This window comes from Sebastes umbrosus, chromosome 6, assembly GCF_015220745.1.
Source record: "Sebastes umbrosus isolate fSebUmb1 chromosome 6, fSebUmb1.pri, whole genome shotgun sequence".
Taxonomy (NCBI): Eukaryota; Metazoa; Chordata; class Actinopteri; order Perciformes; family Sebastidae; genus Sebastes; species Sebastes umbrosus.
Window position 1 is genome coordinate 23,306,035 of NC_051274.1, and position 21,121 is coordinate 23,327,155.

The 21,121-nt window shown below is 42.5% G+C and overlaps 1 protein-coding gene and 1 long non-coding RNA gene across 12 annotated transcripts in view; both read right to left on the reverse strand.

Annotated features, from left to right (window-relative positions):
- LOC119490573 overlaps window positions 1-21,121 on the reverse strand; it is an 839,978-nt gene that overhangs the window by 626,172 nt on the left and 192,685 nt on the right. The window lies entirely within an intron of this gene.
- Window positions 1-21,121, reverse strand: part of si:dkey-151g10.3 (serine/threonine-protein kinase WNK3) — a 44,857-nt gene that overhangs the window by 12,208 nt on the left and 11,528 nt on the right. For 9 of the 11 annotated variants that reach the window (XR_005207429.1, XR_005207431.1, XR_005207430.1 and 6 more), the window contains 11 exons: window positions 11,134-11,306; window positions 9,862-10,082; window positions 8,879-9,036; window positions 8,599-8,687; window positions 8,260-8,479; window positions 7,728-8,034; window positions 7,500-7,618; window positions 7,185-7,385; window positions 2,819-6,049; window positions 2,473-2,516; window positions 59-194 (listed from right to left, as the gene is read on the reverse strand). Coding sequence is in view for 8 of the 11 variants with exons in the window: in XM_037774011.1 (XP_037629939.1) it covers window positions 59-194; window positions 2,473-2,516; window positions 2,819-6,049; window positions 7,185-7,385; window positions 7,500-7,618; window positions 7,728-8,034; window positions 8,260-8,479; window positions 8,599-8,687; window positions 8,879-9,036; window positions 9,862-10,082; window positions 11,134-11,306 (4,899 nt within the window). In the remaining 3 variants the exon portion in view is untranslated. The remainder of the gene's footprint in view (window positions 1-58; window positions 195-2,472; window positions 2,517-2,818; window positions 6,050-7,184; window positions 7,386-7,499; window positions 7,619-7,727; window positions 8,035-8,259; window positions 8,480-8,598; window positions 8,688-8,878; window positions 9,037-9,861; window positions 10,083-11,133; window positions 11,307-21,121) is intronic. The other 2 variants (XM_037774010.1, XM_037774015.1) reach the window with 2 other exon arrangements.

The window sequence follows — 21,121 nt, forward strand, 5'->3', positions numbered from 1 at the left end:
TCCTCTTCAAAATCTATTGGTACACATGGATTTAGCAATATCTGGGGTTATTTGTTACCTGGAGCATGCTCAGTTGAAACTGATGTGAAATCTTCTCAGGCCTCTGACAGGAAGCTCTTCTTTGAGTCTTTAATTTCTCTAACTTCCCATTGGCCAACAGCTGAAGAGTCTCTTCTCCATTAGCTGGAACAGATCTGTGGGTGGTAAGGTAATAGGGTTGTTACACATCATGATGTAAAAGATCCCAGAGCAAGACACTGACCACATACTTAAAATGGATTGTCTGCAAGTCTCTGAAAATGCGTATATGTGATACATACGTTTATTTATTAACAACATGCTGTGCATTTGAGTACTATACAACACACAAAAAAAAACATAAATCTAAATGCATTATACAGGTATATTGGAAGAGATTGTTCACCACTAAGGGAACTACAGTCCTGGCTACTAACTTTTCCTGCCATCTATCCAGTCTTGCAGATGGAGGCTATTTGAATTTAGCTCTGGTAAATAAAAAAGGACTCCCACTTCTTGATTTACAGCGCAAAATGGACCCTGCTGCCCATATTCCCCCTAGCCCACTAATAACTGCCGCCCCAGCTCTCTCACCTGTCCAACTAGTTGCGTGTACAGTAAGCTCCATCCCTATCATTGTTAACCACAGGACACGTAGACAGCAAGTGACTGAAGTCAGGCTTCGTCAGAGAGCGAGTGCCTGTCACCTGCGCCCGCTGTCTCGTGCCTCTGCTGAAGCTGTCCCTGACGAGTCTCCTGTCAGGATGGCTCTGCTCAACGCTCGCTCCATCGCCAACAAGACATTTCTCCTCAGAGACTTATTTATTAAGGAGAGTATGGACTTTCTGTTCCTCACTGAAACCTGGCAACGGAATATGGAATATTTGTTCATCAATGAACTTTGTACTGCAGGCTGTCACTCCATCTGCACGCCGATCTGTCAGGCCGTGGTGGAGGTTTTGCAGTGGTCTTTAGAAATCACTTTGACTGACGGTTGGTTAGCACTGAGTCTTTCCCCTCTTTTGAACTTACTATGACTAAAGTTGGTCAGGTGAAGCCTTTCTATTGTATTTTAATTTACCGACCCCTGGTCCATCTGGCCCTTTCCTGTCTGATTTTACTGAGTTTTTATCTTCGGCTATAAAATTGGACAAAGTTTTAATTATGGGTGATTTTAACCTTCACGTTGATGATGTTACCTCTGAGGCGGCAACTGAATTTCATGATATTACTAAGTCTTTTAACTTTATACAACCTGTCTCTGGGTCCACACATACAGCGGGTCATACTCTGGACTTAGTTTTTTCACATAGTCTAACTATTGGTAATCTTCGCCTGGCGGAGTTCCTTGTCAGCGATCACAAGTGTGTTCTTTTTGATGCTTTTTGTAATTTGGATCTGCTGCCCCATAATCATTTGTCTCGCAGGCACATCATCAACCATAGCACAGCTGAATATTTCACAGCTCTGTTTGACCCTGATGTGCTGTCAGATTGTTATGATGTGGAGACCTTGGTCCAGTTATTTAATGATCAGTGTTCCTCTGTATTGGATATAATGGCTCCCTTTGGAAAGCCACCAAACTAGAGGTCCATCGGCTGCATCTTAAGTCTTTTAATCAATTTTAATGAAACGATGAGGGCTACTAGGTCTACTTATTTTGCCAACCTTATTGCAGCTAACAGCGAGGACCCGCTCCCTATGTTGATATAAACGGCTCATTCTAAGGTAACGAAAATATAACAACTCTAAATTTCAGGTTATTATAACCTTAAGAAAACATACTTATTAATATTATATTCCATTTTTGCCAATAGATCCCCCTAATAATTACACACTGGTCCTTTAAGAGAATTTGTGGCATTCACCAATTTTTCTCTTATGTATGAATGAATTTCACAAGTGATGCAGACCTGTCATACGAGTCCTGTGCAGGTACCGGTCTGCCTGGAATCATAATGCTTTACTCTGAATGAATTTGGAGTTTAAATATGACGTCGACATTAACTAAAATAAAATATGCAACATACGCAAACTTAATGCAAAATTACTATTCTCTTCACATCACATCATCATCATCATCGCATGCCAATGTACTGGGAGATTTCAGCAAAGCAACTAACCCTCTTTATTTCTGTCACAGTGCAGCGCTGCTCTGATAACACGTCTTTGACAGCTGCTACTATTAATATGTTCTAATTGGTTTGATAATAATACAATAATACAAAAATGGTCTGTCATGAGGCCCAATTTTTTTCCCCCTCTAGAAGTCTAATTACTAACATCTACATTTCTTTGCCTTGTTAAGCTTCCTTCAAATTAAGACTTTCAGGATCTCTCAGTATCAGTACTCATATAGTTTTAATCTTGACGGATGAAATATACTGAATGATTGGACATGCAGCAACTTCTATCAACGGAGGTAACATCAGACAGTAATGATATCAGACATACCCTGATGAAGAATGATGTTCTATACTTGACAGGTACGGACCATCCTGCAGAGTAACATGAATACAGACACAAAGGAGCACGCAGGTACAAAGAAAATAGACAAAAATAAACATCAGATGCAAGTAAAGCTATAATGTTATAATGGATATTTCATTTAATAACGAATGTACTGTTATATGAATTTACTCAAGCTTTAAGATTTAACACTTAGTTAGTTTGAATCAAAAAGGCAAAGTCAAAGCTTTTTCAAATTATTAGATAGCAGTACTCTCAATCATTCTGCCAGTATGTCAGCAAAGTAAAATTATTTCTCAATTAATACAGCAAAGTTTTATTCTTCCTGTACCTGAGCCATGCCCAGCAGGGAAGGGTCACAGTCTTGCAGCGAGGCTTGGGGCAGTTTGGGGGCATTAGAGTCAAGCGGTTGTAGAGTAGTGACAGGCGGAGGGGAGGTGGGTATAAAGTCGGCCTGGCCTGGGAAGGTTACCTGGGCTGCTGGAGGAGATGTAGGCAGCTCTGGCACGGGGGCAGCAGCAGGATGGTGGGATGGTAGGAATGGGAGTGATGGTAGTGATGTTGGGGGACATGAGGTATGAGAGGGGCTAAGGGGCGTTTGTTGTGCAGGAAAGACAGCATGGGGTAGAACAGGCTGTTCGGGTGTCTCAGTGTGTGTCTGAGTGTGAGAATGAGCCTGTGGGTGAACGCGTGTCTGTGTTTGGGTGTGTGCTTGGGCCTGAATGCCGGTTTGCGTGTGTGTGTGAGCGGGCAGCACATGCATGGCTTGGTGCTGCGGAGATGGAGGGGCGACTGCCACTAGATGGCTATAACGGGGCACGGCCCTGTTCTGGGACTGCGGCTCTGCAACATTACCGGGGGGTATCTGTGCAGAAGGATGGGTCACCAGATGTGAAGCAGGTGGACACTGTGAGGGCAGCTGACTCTCGTCTATCAAAGTCTGCTTTAAAAGAAGTGGTTGCAGGATGGGAGTCGGGATGGGCTTTGCCAGTATCTGGGCCTGTGGAGGAGGTGGCGCTAGCGGCTGCTGCACTTGAGAAAGCTTCTGCAGCTGTTGCTGGTATTGCACAGCAGACTGAGGCATAGGAGGCTGGGGGATGGACTGAACGACTGAAGGGTCAGCAGTGCCACCTAGGGGCTGCTGCTGGGCCTGAACAACTGGATGTGGTGTTGTTTGGCCTTGAACATAGGCTTGTCCAGTCTGCTGCAGAGGATGAGGCGTGGCGACAAAGTTCGCAGGGTCAACTACAGAGCTGAGATTTTCTGTTGTAGTTCCAACACTTCCAGCTGAGCCAGGAGACAGAATCATCTGATGATATTGCAGTACTGGCTCTTGTTGCTGCTGCTGCTGTTGTGTAATATGAGTTATTTCCTGTTGTACAGATGGCATGGCTTGGTGGGTAGGCTGAGGGACATACTGAGGGGTCAAAAGGCCAGCGGTAGCCTGAGCATGCATCTGGCCTTGAGTTGGCTGCTGGAGCTGGGGCTGCATGAGTCCTGGCATTTGAGCGTTTTGCTGAACAAGAGTCTCGTGTTGGATCTGACTGGGAATCGAGGTAATCGCAGCTGGAGCCTGGACAGTAGCTTGGCTTTGTGGTGGCTGGGACTGACTAACTGTCAGGTGCAGAGGCTGAGTCTGGATTAGTGGCTGAGCAGTTACCTGGCTCTGTGGGAGTGTGGCAGGTCCTGGGTAACTGGTCTGTAAAGGAATTTGCTGGGTCTGGGTGAAGTGAGTCTGTCCCTGGATCAGTGCAGCAGGAGGAGCTACATGGGCCTCAATCATAGCCTGAGCGGCTTGGACTGTGGACTGGGCTATAAACTGGACTGGGACCTGGTTCTGGGGATGAGCCTCGCTTTGTCCTTGTGCCGGGACAACAACTAATGTCTGGACAGGGATGTGCGTAGTCTGTATGGCCATGGGGACCTGGGCCTGTGAGACATTTTGAGTTTGTTGTTGAATCACCTCTGCGCCGACTGGAGCTCCAACTGGGATGTGAGGTTCCATTACGGAGGCGTGATGCTGCGGCTGGGCAACAAACGCTTGCTGCTGCTGGATTAACGCTGCTTGCTGTTGTTGCTCCATCACTTGCTGCTGTGTGAGAGTTGTCTGCCGCTCACTGTTGCTTTGAGGAATAGGGACAGCCTCCTGCTTCTCAGTTTGCTGAAGTTGAATGATGGCCGCTTGTTGCTGCTGCCCTTGAATCTGTTGCTGTATCAGAGCCTGTTGATGTAACCTCTCTGCTTGTTGTTGCTGTAACAGGACTTGTTGCTGACACTGTTGCTCAAACTGTTGTTGCATCAGAGCTTGCTGCTGCTGCTCTATCTGCTGTTTGAGTTGCACTTGTTGCTGCTCATGTTGCTGTTGCTGTAGCTGAGCTTTTTGTTGTAGCTGATGCTGTTGTAAAATTGCCTGCTGCTGCAGATGCTGTTGTATTAGCGCTTGTTGCTGTTGTTGTTCTATGTGTCGGATTAAGGCTTGCTGCTGCAATTGTTCCGTCTGCTGTTCCGTCTGCTGGGGTTGCTGCTGCAATACAATCTGTTGCTTCTCTGGTTCTTTTTGTATTCCAGTTTGGCTTTGTCCAATTTGTTGATATAACTGACTCGGCTGCTGTTGCTGTAAAGGAGGTTGCTGTTCTAACTGATTTTGTAAAAGCGCTTGTTGTGGTTGCTGTTGTTGTACAAGGCCTTGCTGTTGCTGCTGCTGCTCTTGATGCTGTTGAATAAGAGCTTGCTGCTGTTGTTGATCCAACAATTGCTTGTGTATAAGTGCTTGCTGCTGCTCCAGTTGATGTTGTTGTAGTTGGGCCTGTTGTTGTTGCTGTTGTTGAAGCAGCGCTTTTTGTTGCTGCTGATCAAGCTGCTGGACGTACGTCTGATGTTGCTCAAGCAGTAAAGCTTGTTGCTGTTGTAAAAGAGTTTGCTGAAGCTGTTGTTGCAATTGTGGTTGTATCATGGTCTGTTCACCTGATGGTTGCCTGTGAGGTTGCTCCCCTGACTGTGGTAATGACATAGCTTGCTGCTCCATACCTGGTTGTGAAGGTAATACTTGCTGCTGAGGAGTTGTGTGGACAGCTGTAACAGGCTGCAGTACATAGATCTGCTGCTGAGGCTCATGTTGATGTTTCTGGACAGCGATAGCTGAAAGGCTCTGTGGATGGTGATCCGTCGGTGGCTGAGTGGCGCTAACTTGTTGTTGTTCGAGCAGAGCGGCCTGGGCCTCCATTTGCTGCTGCGGCTGCTGCTGAAGGGTGGAGGTCTGGGGATCCATCCCTATCTGTTGTTGTTGGACAATAGTCTGCTGAGGGATCATGACAGGCTGTGTTTGCTGGGGTGCTGCCGGGGGAATGATGTCAGTGAGCTGCATGGGAGTGGCAGGGGGTTGGGTCTGCTGAGCGAGGGGCACAATGGTCCCCCCTAGTCCAGCAGGATCACCGACTGACATGGATGTAGTGAGAACATTAATGGGTGCTTGTAGGGAAATGGGAGGTATGTATGACTGTGAGGGGGCCAGTGACCCGTGGGGAATGGCAGTTTGAAATGCATCTGAGGGGAATGTTTGTGACTACTCAGTGATAATGACAGAATGATGGTTGGTGTTGAAAGAAGAGGGAAAAGAAAGTGGTAGAAAAATTTGGTAAGAATAAGCTTTGGCAAGGAGGATCAATTATCAACACAATTAATTTGATACAACAGGGTTTCCCACAGTGTTTTATAGTGCAGGTGGGGCTGCCTCACCTGAAATACAGACTGCACAGCTAAAGTTAGAAAAAGCAAATATACTTTAATGGAATAAAATGTTAAGCCTCAGGTAAAAAAGCAGAGGCACTATTACAGCATATTTAATTAGAGAGGTTATAGAGTGCTGCAGGGATGACGTATTTTTGTAGGCCAACCAGAAAGTTAGCATCACACTAGTTCCCTCAACAAAAAGCCAATGTTTTTTTGGGGGGGGATTATTGCAGAAAATAAGCTTACAGAGCAAACAAACGCTTATGATACTTACACGTTTTGTTCAGCAAGGTAATCTTCACGAATGAACACCCCTTTTATGATTTTTGAAGCGTGAATGCCATCGCCAGAAGTAAAAAGTTAACGTTAGGATATAAACAAACTACACCACGGTAGCATGACTTCATGTCACCTCCACTAAGCTAAAGGCTGACTAGTTGTTCGGCAGCATGCTGTTTAGTAGTCTCATTTAGCCACTTGTTAGCAACCGCCTTTTTTAAGACACGTAAAAAGCTTCAGAATTCACAAGTTGGATATTTACTGACGTAATTCATATCGCAGAACAAAACATTTTGAAATCTCTTGAGCTTGTGTTAACCACAGACATTATTTTCTAACTAAAAACCCATTAAAAAAACCCACTGGCTTAAAGAAGAAGGAACTGTAACTCATTTCCGTGTTTTAGCACTCATTCCTGCAGCACTCTATTAGACCAATACATCTTACCAACTCCGCTAACTAACCTCCTGGGGGAAACCCTGTACAGCATACAGTCAGATGGTCAATCTCAGAGGATTATGAGGATGATTTGTGGTTGGGTAAATAGTTATATGAGGGAAAAGAACCCAAAATGTGACAGAGTAGTGGAACCATAGCTTTACTTCCATTAACAATGATGTTAAATGTTATAGCCGCAGTGTAAATATGACTTTCATTATAATACTAATTAGTATCGTCACCATTTTCACCTGATAATATTGTTGAGGGACACTTGGTGATACCTGTGGAACCATGGTGCTGGGCTGAAGAAATGTCTGACCAACAGGTCCCCCTCCACTTTGGCCTACGGACATGCTGGACATACTAACACTCTGACCAATAGGCACATTGGGAACGCTTCCATTCTCACCAATGGGGGGCATTTGATGGTGAACCAATGCACCAGTGCTCTGTAATGAGGAATAGTCAATGAGCAATGTGATTTATCAATACAATGATTTCAAACAATGATTAATCAGTTTGGTGTGATTTATGAACAAGAAGAAAACAACGTATAGACGTACAGATGCCGTAGGGGGGAGAGCAGTCTGGGAGTGGGTGTATGATTCCCCTTGCTGAGAGTACGCCTGGCTCTGTCCACTTGCATAAGATTCACAGCTGGCAGACCCGATGCTCTCACCTTCTGAGTGAAAGACAATTTAAAAAAAAGAAGAGGAAATGTAAAAACATATTAACTAATAGCGTATCTCTCTAATAAACTATGAAATATATAATGAAGGTGCATACTCCACCTGGCAGACTAAGGTTTGTCCCGCTGAAAATATGTTGCTGCCTGACAGGCTGGTCCACTTCGGGCAGCTCCTCAGACTCCTGCCCTCCTCCTCCTCCGGTCTGTCCAGCTGCCCCTGGCCCCAGTAAGGATGGATGAGAAAAGGTGTGGGAGGTGAGATTGGAGTCTTTTTTCTCCTCGATGCCCTGCTGCTGCTGGAGGAGCTGCTGCTGTCGACGCTCCCTTGACTTTTTGATCAGATTTACACGATCCCGGATGGATTTTCCCACCACCTTGGCATCACTCTCATGGAAGAATCCTGACTTCACCTGAGAGACAGAGAGAGAGTTATTAATGGCAAGAGGTAGGCTGAGGGAAACTAGGTCAGCAGGAGGTACCTTGAAATGGCTGATAAATGAAGTGTTTCCTTCACCTGACCTTTATGCAAGCTTTGAAGCATCAAAGCCTTTCCTCAGTCTACCCTATCCCACGCTGGACCCTCACATGAACCCTGTTTCTACTAGTCATAGGCATTTATTGTCCCGGTGTCTCACCATCTCTAGAGCCGTCTCCTCAGCACTATCATTCTCCAGGTCATAGCTGAACTCGATGGCCTCGTTGTCTTTGTGCTTCCCCTTTAGCTTCTTGGGCTCTTCAACCCAAATCCGGAGAGCCAGACAGTCCTGGGTGCCAATGTCCTCCTCTGCCAGCTCCACCCGAACCCCTGTGTCCTCCCCAAAGAATGCGTGGTTCAGGAGGTCCCGGACGGTGAGTCTGTCAAGGGAGAGACAACAAGCAGGAGCAGGGAAGGTGAAACAGGTACCAGCATGTTTTATGATCCCGATCAGGAATTCACCGCAGTATGCCATGTTTTAATAAAAAAAACTGCTTACCTCTGGCTCTGGTTCTGACGAATGCAGCATTCAATTATCTCTTTGATTTCTGGGTCATTCACTTTATCAAAACTGGCTGGCTTTATACCCTGCACAAAAAAAATGGTAAATTAATTAACAGGAAATGATTAAATTAGGTTCTGGGATAATATATATAATCATAGTACACATTTAGTTGGGATCGCATTTCAATAAACTACTAAGGAACTGTTTACACATGTCTATCATCAACACAAATGTGCTGAGTTTGTATGATAGTAATGCAGTCAGAGAGACTCACACTTGTGACTTTGCGATAGATCTGAGCAGCATTTTGACACTCAGAGTAGGGGTATTCTGAAGTGGCCATCTCCAGCATGCACATCCCGAAGGCGTAGACGTCCACAGACTCATCATAGTGCTCCTCGTACATCTCTGGAGCCATGAACTCTGGTGTTCCTGTTGAGACCAGATTCACAGTCAATTACAAGCGGAACAGCTTAATACTATTTCACCGCTATCACTGTTTACAATCTGTGTTTACTGTCACATAACAATGTCCACGGTGCACTAATGCCCCAAAGTCAGCGGAAGAATGGGAACTCTGATAACAATCTTCCTGGCGATTGCTCTTGCTTCCTGAGTTAAACTTTATTGAGCTAAATGGCACTCACAGAGCCAACATCTCATCAGTGGTCTCTGTTTGCATTAAGTGCGGCCCACGTGGATTTTAAAGTGACTCTTGTCAATAATAATCAATACCTCCAGGCAGCTGATGCCCTCTATAAAAATCTGAACAGTGCTGAATGCAGGGAAAAGTATATTTAAAGGCCCTGACTCAGTTTGCTGATGTAGCTACTACATGCCTGGCATTGTTCTCGGAAGTAGTTGGTCTACTTATGTAGCCAAATGGTTCTCAACCTGGAATCCTGACCCCCACTAGGGGTCCCCAAAGCTTCACGGTGGGTCACAAGGCCTTCTTTATTTTAAGGAATGTAAGACAACTTTTAAAAAAAAAAAATACAGTTGGCCTATATGTCAGCATTCAAAACAATACATAATACAAACAGAGAATTGTATTAAAAGTTCCTAAAAATTACAGGAAAACTCATCTCTGATGCAATATTCACAGGATATAATAATCAGTATTTGGGTTAATTATACAGTTTATCAGTTGTTTTGTACTGTTATTGTTATGCATTGAATATAATATGAAATATCAATAAAATAGGTCCCTTAGTCAGGGGTTATCAGTTTACTCAATGATAGAAAGTCGTAGCCTACCAATGACACTCTTGGCAAAGGAGGTCCTCATAAGAGTAGCCAGTCCCAGGTCACCTATCTTGACCGAGCCTGTGGGGCCTGTTATGAAGATGTTGTCACACTTGAGGTCCCGGTGGACAATAGGAGGAGTCCTGGTGTGAAGGAAGTGAAGGCCCTTCAGGATTTGCCGACACCAGCTCCTCAGGACCTTAGGTTTCATCACCTTGAAGCGCTTCAGGTAACTGAGCAGAGAGAGACAAAGCAGGATTTTGTAGTCAAACTCAAAAAAATACTGTAATCAGCCACTGATAGACGGCTAGATGATCACCATGAGAGACAAAACAATATCATAAATACCTTTGAATTTCAATGCAACATGATAATCAGACATGCAATTTCACTTGGATCCCTAAATGAACTGAATACTGAATATTATATTGTATAAGTGAAACTTATAAAGTCTTTTGCTGTAATCATAATCTCTATTAATCAAAGTTGGCTATTCAAAGTATGTACAGTATAACTTGCTGAAATGAAAAGAAAACCTCCCACCAGCAGAAACGTCAAGCTTGATTATCTTTTTGTTATTTTTTTGGGAGAAGATTGAGCAGCAATGCCAAGTATTTACTGAACAATTGAGCCATGTGTTGATATTTACTTACTATGAAGGTTTACATCTATTGCACTGTAGCTAAAATTAACACTGCTACAGCTGACATCAGTCAGAGCACCTACTTTACATTTTCTAGACCTTTCATAGACATAAATGATGATTTATACTGTCAGCTCTGTTTTTTTGGTAATTTTAAGTCATTACTATATAACTATTTGCAGTACAGAGCTGCCGCATGTGGATGACATTTACTCTAGTGCAGGGGTCTCCAACAAGTAGCCTGTTTCTGAGTGGCACATCCTAAAGAAACTCAAAAAGTCCTTCGCCTATGGCGGGATTGTAATAGAGGTGATGACTGCGGTGGCTGAAACGTTATTAAAGGACCATAAAAGGAAGACAGATGTCTGCTATTGGCAATGCACAACTATGAGTAGCTCTCCGCCACTTTCATTTTGTCAAATTAGCTCTCAGAGGAAAAAATGTTGGGGACCCCTGCTCTAGTGGGTGCCATGACATGACCAAAAAATACAGAAAGGTACACTGGGATTAGAGGGTTTTACATCAATCAGAGACTAAAAGATTATTTTTCATATAAATGAAGAAACGACAAATCTAAAGGACACAATAATAGTGAGCTGTCATTGAGTGAAGAATAATAGGTATGAGGAGGCTGTGCTAACGTTTTGAGTGTTCCTGAAGTCATGAGTTCAGTGACCAGTACGATGCACTTCTTGCCGCGGAGCCCAGACTCCCAGGAATCATAGAAGCGGACGATGTTGGGGTGCTGGAGCCCCTTCAGCATCTCGGCCTCCTCCTTGAAGCGTTGTTGCTCCGCCTTGGTCAGCTTGCGGTCCTGAAGCAATAGGTACACACCAAGTTATATGGCATCATGAATGTGAACATTTGCTTCCCCAGAGCTTTAGAGATGATGTTTCCTATAACTGCAAACACTGCTTCATTTATTTCTATGAGCCGTACAAGAATGCTGCCACAGCCCCAAAACATCACGAGGCTACCTGACACTACACACCCATGACATTACATCTACTGCCACTAGATGGTGCTAGCCATACAGAGTTGCAGCAGTGCTGAGACAACACCCAAGCCGTGGCTTCTTTATAAAACACATTTCTACTGCATCTGAAACACATCCCCAGTATGGCGGCCAGTATGGCGGCCAGAATGGACGCGGCAGAAATCCAATTTACTGACACGGGGCAGCATCCCACAGGAACAGACACAGCCATTGACTTATCTCTCTGTTAAACACTGGTGCAGAGGTTATTTATAAGATCTAAGACTTGTGCATGTTATGCAGTGAAGGTGTTTGTTTCTACAGTTAAAAAAATATATATTTTTATATTATATCTTGTATTCTTATGTATTCTTGTTTTCTTAAACCCGTGGTGCCCTCATCAATAACATCTGCTGTATTCAGACAAAAATACACATATGTTTACATTCAAAATATAATATCAAGTCAATAGCATTTATGAATATGCAAGTGATGTGCTGGTGATATAATATTGAAAAATCAAACATGATGCTCACAATCAGAGCATGTCACAGTGGAGTGGATCCTGGCAGACCCCACTAAGTCAGTAGTGTATTTTTAGACTTGTCACAAGCAACTGTTATCTGCTATTTCCATGTGTACAAATAACAAAGCACTTCAGGTCTGTGGTTTTTTGACCTCTGTTGACCTTGTGACCTAGTCTACCTGGGAATCTTTTTCCCAATAGTACTGAAAGTTTTGAATAGAAAACACACTATAAGTGTTCAATGCCACGTGTTTCATTTAACAACCTTTAACCATTTATGTGAAAGAAAAAAATATAAGAAAAAAAAACAAAAAAACATTGCATCTGACTTGATATCTGCCAGGGAGTCAGATGATAGCCATTGTCGTGTCACAAACAGACCTAACTATAAATAGAAGTCATCATAACAGTGGCTTTCCACTGATCGATTCCATCGATGCTGAGCATTTTGCTTTACACAAATCTCCCCAAAGGGAGGCGGTGTACTGCAGATGATTGGATACAAATAAACATTTTCATGTAACGTAATGCCGTTTCTCTGCCCCTACATCTATCTTTATTTATTTGATGTTTTTTCTAGCATGTACTAATTTTGCGTCTCTGCTTTTCTTCTCCTCCTGTGTCTGTGTTTCATCTTATCAGATATCTTTCCCCCTACTGGTTCAGTGTCCTTTTCTGGAAGTACTGGTGGAGGCAATCGCTTCACCCCTCCCCTCTCAACAGGGTAGAAGCATCAACAAAAAGGCTGCTCCTCGTTGCACTATTATGGCTAAGAATACCCAGGCTAGCTCTGCCTTCATGCCCTCATTCCTTTAACACCAACTACCTCATGTGCATGAATGCTTATCCAACTATGTGTGTGTACATACCTGTGTACAGGTGTGTCTAACCACACCTATGTCTCAATGCTGCCTGTCCCTACAGCACCTCTACCCATATCTACACGTGTCATCTTTCTGGTGTATTTTATCAGGAAGTACTGCTGCCTTTGGGTGCCTCTCTCTCACTCCTCAGTCGGAGCATCACGCTGCCTCGCTGTCTGGCACGTTGAGAGACAGAGTGCTTGCCTGTGTGTCCCCGTCTGCTGCCTCCTCAGCATCTATCGTGTCTCCCACTGAGTGTCGCATCAGACAGACTTTGGGTCGGCAAAGGTCAAAATGAGTTCAGTTGGTGAGATTGTGTCTAGACAGACTCACACAAACCTACTTCCCATTCACATAGCCACCCACACACGCCCACATTCACACAAAGAGAGGCTCAACAACAACAAAAAATCTCTAGAAATAAGTCACAGTCCTCTTTCCATTGCTAAGACTGCTGAACACACCCAAATACCATTACAGCTGCTAGGAAGCTTCACTCACACTGACCTATGTGATCAATTTAAGGGAATACTACTCAATAAACTCTTGAAAATGATGGCAATAATCTTGAATTGTATACCACAGTACATTAGTCCAACTTTGGTGCAAAAGCATCTCACAAAACAGATCTGACAAACAAAATGGCACATAGCTACCACAGGAGGAAAAACCTAACCGGCAGATAAATGGAAATGGGGAAGCAACAGAGAAACAAATAGGAAGAAAGTGAGGGAGAGAAAGGGCAGTCCTATGGTGACTGGTTGAGTCTTCCTTCCTCTAAATCAGCTTGATTGTTCTCCGTTTGTGGAGAAATCAATAATTATTCTTAATTGTCTGTATCATGGCCTTCTGGGAGCAGTTCTCCTAATGAACACTGTAAACAAGATAGCTATACATACATACACTTACTGTGTATAGCGCAGCAGTTGGAGAACTGCCATTAAAATCATAAACAAGCCGTGAGGGACACATGCACATATTTGCACTTCATGTTCAGCCACGCTTTTTTTAACTAATGTATATATTGACACTCTCTGTGTACCATGTAAGCCATGATGATGATTTCCATTGCCTTGTGATGTGAAGTTTTTCTGATTCTAAACAATAGAAAATAATATGATGCAATCCAAAAAGTTTATGATATTTGTTGAGATTGTGTCAGAGATATGTTGATTCAGCACTATGGCTGTTTTTTGCTGTAGTTTTCTTTTTGGGCCACAGTTAAAGGACAAAATACCAGGATCACTTTACAAAATCAGGAAACCCTTACCATACAGGAACACCCCTTTGATACAGTCTCAACAAATACAGAACATTAGGCGTTTCACAAATGTAGTATTTACTGCAGGTCAATTGCAATTGATTAATTAATTACATTATATTTTGTCCACACCTGCATTGTCAGTTTGGTCATGTAATATTGTTGTCACTAGGGTGGTCCTCGACCAAAGAAATACACTCATATGATTTTATCGACTAATCGATTAGTTGATTTAAAGGTCCAATGTGTAGAAGAAAAAAGAAAAGGGTTTCATTAGCAGAAATGGAATATAATATTTACTATTATGATTGTGACACCGTGTCATAGTTGACACCCGAAACTAAGAAGTGTTGTGTTTTCGTTAGCTTAGATTGAGCCCTTCATATCTGCATAGTGAGCGGGTCTTCTTCACAGAGTCCGCCATGTTGTTCCGCCATGTTTCTACGGTAACCCAGAACGGACAAACCAAACACTGGCTCTAGAGAGCCTTTCGCGTTTTTACGTTACCAAAAGGCCACTGTAGTTCGAAGGAAACGTTTGGAAAGGAAGGAGTGAGCGGAAGGATATTCAGTTGTTTGCAATCTACAACCTCACCACTAGATGACACTAAATCCTACACACTATACCTTTATTTGACAGATCTGTGAAACTGAGTTTCTCCACAAATGATCGCACAAAAGCACCATTATAATTCTTAGAGTTTAAAGTGGTTTCTTAGAAATAAGACATTCAGCATGAAAATGCATTAAAAGCGAGTAATCGACTGAAAAAAATCGTAGTTGACTGAGACTAAAACGACAGATTAGTCGACTAATCGACTAAGAGGGGCCATCCCTAGTTATCACATGGCGCCTCCGTGTGAGGGGCCTTACTAAGTATTATAACTTGGTAAACAGGGTAAGACCTGAGATTTTTTTGGATCAGACATCTGGTACAGCAGAAGGTCAGGCTGCAGGTTAAGTAGCCTCATAAAACACCGGGGTAAAATTGACAGGATATGCCTTACAAGGCACATTTGTATGTTAAGACGCTGGGGTCAAGCATGTGAGCCCTAAAACATCTATTTTGGCAAACACTGCTTGAATATCAGATATCATACAGACTGAAGATGAACCGACTTCCCTGGTTACATTCATGTCTGAAGGAGGAGTGTGCCTCAGCTTACAGTAGGATAAATAAGGGTTTGTTTAATAGGGGCTTTACTGTAGGTGGATATTTGTACATTTATGAGGGCGTATGTGTACAGTAGTGTGTACCTTCCTGCAGTGTGGGAATAAGCATGTCAGTGTTTGAAAATCCTAGGTGGCGGGTGGCTAGGATTAGCTTACTGTAAGCTACAACAGCTCAGACTAACAAGATAGCTTGCTGGAAAAGGGCTGCTCCACACGCCGGATTAGAACCTGAGGCCAGTGGGCCAAGTTCACTAACCCTCATATAGATGCCCTTAGCCAATGTACTGGCTTTTTCAATTTCGCTGACCACTTGTTAGCAGGAGGTCTTCACATGTACTCAATTCTGCTCCTCATATAGAAAGGCGTCTAAAGGTTTATTAATGGACATCAATGCCACCTTACAAATTCAACTCAGAGGTCTTCTCTTTTGGTCATATGTCTTAAATAATAATAACATGTCATAATAATTTGATCACAAGTGCTTCAGATTTATTGATTATCTGATTAGGCTATACAGTTATTGCCAGTGTTATGTGGTAATGTCTCAAACGTTCAATAGCATTGAATCTCTATTGTCGGTTAGGTAATGTGGATACAGCCCGAGGGACACTTGCCAAATGTCGGTGCCCTAGTTGAGCCATGCGTCTGGTCACTGTGGTTGGATCGATTCCATCCGGGTCCAGTCAGTTCAGCTATAGTCCATTGGATTCTGCCTCTCCTAATTTTAGTCACCCATCAATAGTTTGTCTTTGCTTCTCCTGGCCAAACCCAAATGGTCTTTTAATCAGAAACGTCCAAGATAGAATACTTTCACGACAGCCTGCATCGATTGTTCTTATCAAAGGATAGGAATTAGGGCTGTCAATCGATTCAAATATTTATTTGCGATTAAAAACATGATTGTCCATAGTTAATCGCGATTAATCGCACATTATTTATCTGTTCAAAATGTACCTTAAAAGGGAGATTTGTCAAGTATTTAATACTCTTATCAACATGGGAATGTGTAAATATGCTTGCTTTATGCAAATGTATGTATATATTTATTATTGAAGATCAATTAAGAACACAAGACAATGACAAATATTGTCCAGAAACCCTCACAGGTACCTAATTTAGCATAAAAACATGCTCAAATCATAACATGGCAAACTGCCGCCCTACAGGCATCAAAACCTGTATATGGAGTGGGCAAATATGCTTCATCATAAAATGGCAAACTGCAGCCCAACACACAACAACAGCTGTCAGTGGGTCAGTGTGCTGACTTGACTATGAGTTGCCTAAACTGCATGTGATTATCATAAAGTGGGTATGTCTGTCAAGGGGAGACTCGTGGGTACCCATAGAACCCATTTTCATTCACATATCTTGAGGTCAGAGGTCAAGGAACCCCTTTGAAAATGGCCATGCCAGTTTTTCCTCACCAAAATTTAGCGTAAGTTTGGAGCGTTATTTAGCCTCCTTCTCGACAAGCTAGTATGACATGGTACCAATGGATTCCTAAGTAGTGTTCTATTTTCCTATGATGCCAGTATTTTCACTCTATCTTAAAAACTGAGCCCGCTACAACCTAAAAAAACGCAAGTTGCGTTATTGTGTTAAAGAAATTAGTGGCGTTAAAACGAATTTGCGTTAACACGTTATTATTGTGTTAACTTTGACAGACCTAATAGGAATACATACATTATTTGTAACATGAGGCGAGCAGCTGGCAGCGACCAGAGATGATCTCAATCTTGTGAACGGCTCAATTATAATGATGTCAACTGCCAAACTGGGGAATAAGGGGACTAGACTCTGTTACACAGGGGCTGCACACTGAACTAGAGCTGCAACGATTAATCAATTAATCATTTGGATGTCAACTATTAAATTAATCGGGAACTATTTTGATAATCGATTAATCAGGTTGAGTAATTATTAAAAAAAAATCACAATTCTCTGATTCCAGCTTCTTAAATGTGAATATTTTCTGGTTACTTTACTCCTCTATGACAGTAAACTGAATATCTTTGAGTTGTGGACAAAAAAAGACATTTGAGGGCGTCACCTTGGGCTTTGGGAAACACTGATCGACATTTTTCACCATTTTCTGATATTTTATAGACCAAACAATTAATCGATTAATCGAGGAAATAATCGGCAGATTAATGGACAATGAAAATAATCGTTAGTTGCAGCCCTACACTGAACTCTTAATAACCCCTGGCCATGTCAAAGTCACAGTGCTCTAATGGCCTTAATAAGGTTAAACCTTAACCTACTAAGAAACATGGCACGGTGATTGTAGCAGGCAACCCTCCTAATCTGGCATTTATCTGCAGACATAAATCCAAACGGCTCTACAACAATACATGTTAAATCAAATATTTAAGGTGGTAATCATCATCATGGCAACCGTCAGTGCACCAGCCCTGAATGCTGCTCTAGTGTTTGCAGTTCTGTGAGTGTGGCTGAGCTGAGCTGAGCTGAGCTGGACCAGTCTGGGATGGCTGGGTTGAACCAGTCTGGTTTCTGCCGCCCGAGTTATGCTGTCTGTGCAGGGTTTTTGTTCCAGCCTTACAGGCACCCACTGTAATTAACTCCCTGGATCACTCTGCATGCTCACTCACACAGACAAAAAGTGATGGAGGGAGGGTGAGAGAGGAAGAGAGAGAGAGAGAGGGTGACAGGCAGACACATACAGTGGCATATGTTGACACAGACTGACAGAGAGCAACAGCTTGCACACATAATACATGGACAAAACACAAACAAACACATCCACGTAGGGGCACGGACGGTAAAATATACGACTGAAACAGTAGCCAGGGAGATATATAGCTCTGCCCTTTTAGGTGTGGAATTCCCAGGGAAAGAGAGAGGAAAGAAGAGCAATGGTGTCCGCACTGTGAACTTTAATTACACACTCTTTCAAACTGCATTTGGACAGATAATCCCCTGGCTTCCCGCTCTTTGTGGACACAGGAGGAGAGGAGCTAGGTGCTCCCAGGCTGCAGTCTCACAGGATAGTGGAGATGGCATTAAATAGTGCATCAAGTACAGGCTGTTCAAAATCACTTTTTCTGGAGCTGATGATGGCCATTTGGCTTCCTTCTCATCTCTGTTAAGAGCTGCACATGTGCAATACCGTTTCTCACCCGTGAGAAAATGGCGGTGGGTAAAGACAAAAGTTTATAGTAGTAAAGTTTATGAGCTGAAGGGCAAGCGAGCATTTCAATTATCAGTTCAGTTGGGTGGTGTGAAGAGGATGTGGGCGAAACTCCAGATTAATTTACTTAAATAAAGATTAAACATGACCATTAACTTTGGTCTTTGTTGTTATTTGATAACTGCTAATAAATAAAACAATTTGTATAGGTGCAAGACATTTACATTACATTATTTTTTTACTTCTGGCAAGTAGATTTCCACGGGCAAGTGATAAAAAACGTTACTATTGAACACTGCAAGTCTGTGCATGTTTGATTCCTGGGACCTGTGCTTTTAATTGGAATTGACTTGTTTGAATTTCAGAATTTAAGTGTGAAGAATTGAGCCAACATGTAGGCTTAATACCAAACCATAATATCATTTTTTGTCTTTTATCAAAATGAATACATTTTGATACAAATTTAGACAGTAATATTGTTGTTTATTATCATCCTTAATTGGGATACATCCACACTGTACTGTTTTATTGAAGATTGCTCATCTTTGCGTCCAACACCAGCTGGACAAATTAATGCTTACGGCAAGTCTATCATTATTAACACAGCAAGCCGATCATATCTAATCATTACTATTCTGATCACTATTGTCCCCTCTGATGCCACTTTGCATTGAAGCTGTGTACAAACTTTGGAAATGTGGGATAAATAGGACAGATCATGTGACCTGAGAATGTTGCCCTGAATGTGGATCAATCTATAGGCCACTGCCTGTGTGTGTGTGTGTGTGTGTGTGTGTGCGTGTGTGTGTCACCCTGCATGTGGTAACTTAGCGTTAGCTACACGACTGCTCTCTGGGAGGGATGCCATAGTAATCCTCTGCTTGGCTAGTCGTCCCCCCTCTCTCTCTCTTTCTCTCCATCTCTCCCACTCACCATCACCTCTTTTCTTTCTCACACTTTGCCTTATTCTCCTCGCTGTTGCTCTGTGTGTCCAAATCTCAGTCTGTTTTTCTCTAAAAGGCTGTCCTCCTATCTGTTTATAATATACATTTTAATTAGGCAGTAAAATATGCATAGAGTGTTTCTAATTGTCTCAGTAATTTCTCACTGATGTAGCTGCTAATGTCCTCATGCATAATAAACAAAAAAAACCCAGTAAAAACCAGTTGTTCTCCATGAGATTTACTTTGACCCAATGCAACTGTGGAGACAAAATTGGATTGCAGACTCAATATGGGTGCGTAAATCAGCTTAAGCCTACTGTCTTTTCATTTTGAAAAAAAAAAAGGTTTACCAACTCAGATTTGCTCACATTCCTCTGAGACAAGGCAAAAATACAGAGCGGTGCCTTTGTTGGTGTCATGAAAGAATGCTGTCTGGAGGCAAAACATATGAATGATAATGTCATCATTTAAGGTGAAACAGACTACCTTTGCAAGCTGAGCAGATCTCTTGAAAAAAAAAAGGACACATCTTGTATTTAAGCAGGCCTGCACAGGAGATGTGGCAGTATGATAAACCCACCAAGCAGCAGAGCCATAACTGCTGATGTGAAACTGATTCACTAGGTGCTGGAGTAAAACCAGAAAAGGTGATTGACGCATGCCTGCTGTTTGCCAGTCCAACAGACAGAGCTTGATCTCAAGGATTAGTCAAGGCTCTTGTTTTGGAATTAGCTCCAAACCAAACACATGACTGACTTTTCTCACACAAAGCCAACAGTCAAATCAGATGGCTTACCATAACACTGCTCTGTATTGTGGGGCCAAGAGTCAGAGGGATGCATTTCTTCTCTCCTCCACAAGTCTGTCTCCCACCACATGTTGAATTCACACTGTCTAACAATGTATCCCATTACTTCTCTGCACAATAAATCTGGTTGGCTAACAGTATGTAACGACTTTGACCGTGCTCTGGTATTATAGACACTTAACATTTTCATTATTTTCCTCCCACTGTAATGTCAAAGCATGACAAAGAGTTTCTTATAGTAATGTTTGCTGTAAATTTGCTACAATGCTCCTATTTGCTTTGTGTTCACAAAATGCATCCCATTCAGAGCTTCCCTTTCACATGACAATTTCCATTTCAGACCTCATTGTATTACACAATAGACAAGAGTAGGCTGTGAGAGTAGTACTGTAGCCTCAGCTATAGAGTGGTGCAGGGATGACGTATTGTTGTAGGCCAACCCGGAAGTTAGAATCGCACTGGTTCCCTCGATTGTTCCATTGGGTTTTGGATTATTGCAAAAAATAAGCTCTGTGGCAAACAAACGTTTATGATACTTATATGTGATGTTGCGTAAGATAATCTCCACAAATGAACAGAACTTTGATGATTTTTGAAATGTGAATGCAATCGGCAGAAGTAAAAAGCTAACGTTAGGCTATAAACAAACCACAAATCTCATGAGCACAAGTCTAAACAACGAGGCTGTAAAGGCAGACGAGTTGACATGATGACGTTTAGTAGTCTCATTTAGCCACTGGTTATCAACTGCCTTTTTTAAGACATATAAAAGCTTCAAAATTCATGAGTGGGATATTTGCTGATCGATATTATATCGTAAAACAAAACTTTAAAATCTCTTATGCTTGTTATAACCACAGACCTTTCAGGTATCTAACTAAAAACCCATTGACTTCCAGACGGGGGAACCTGAAGTGCTGAAATT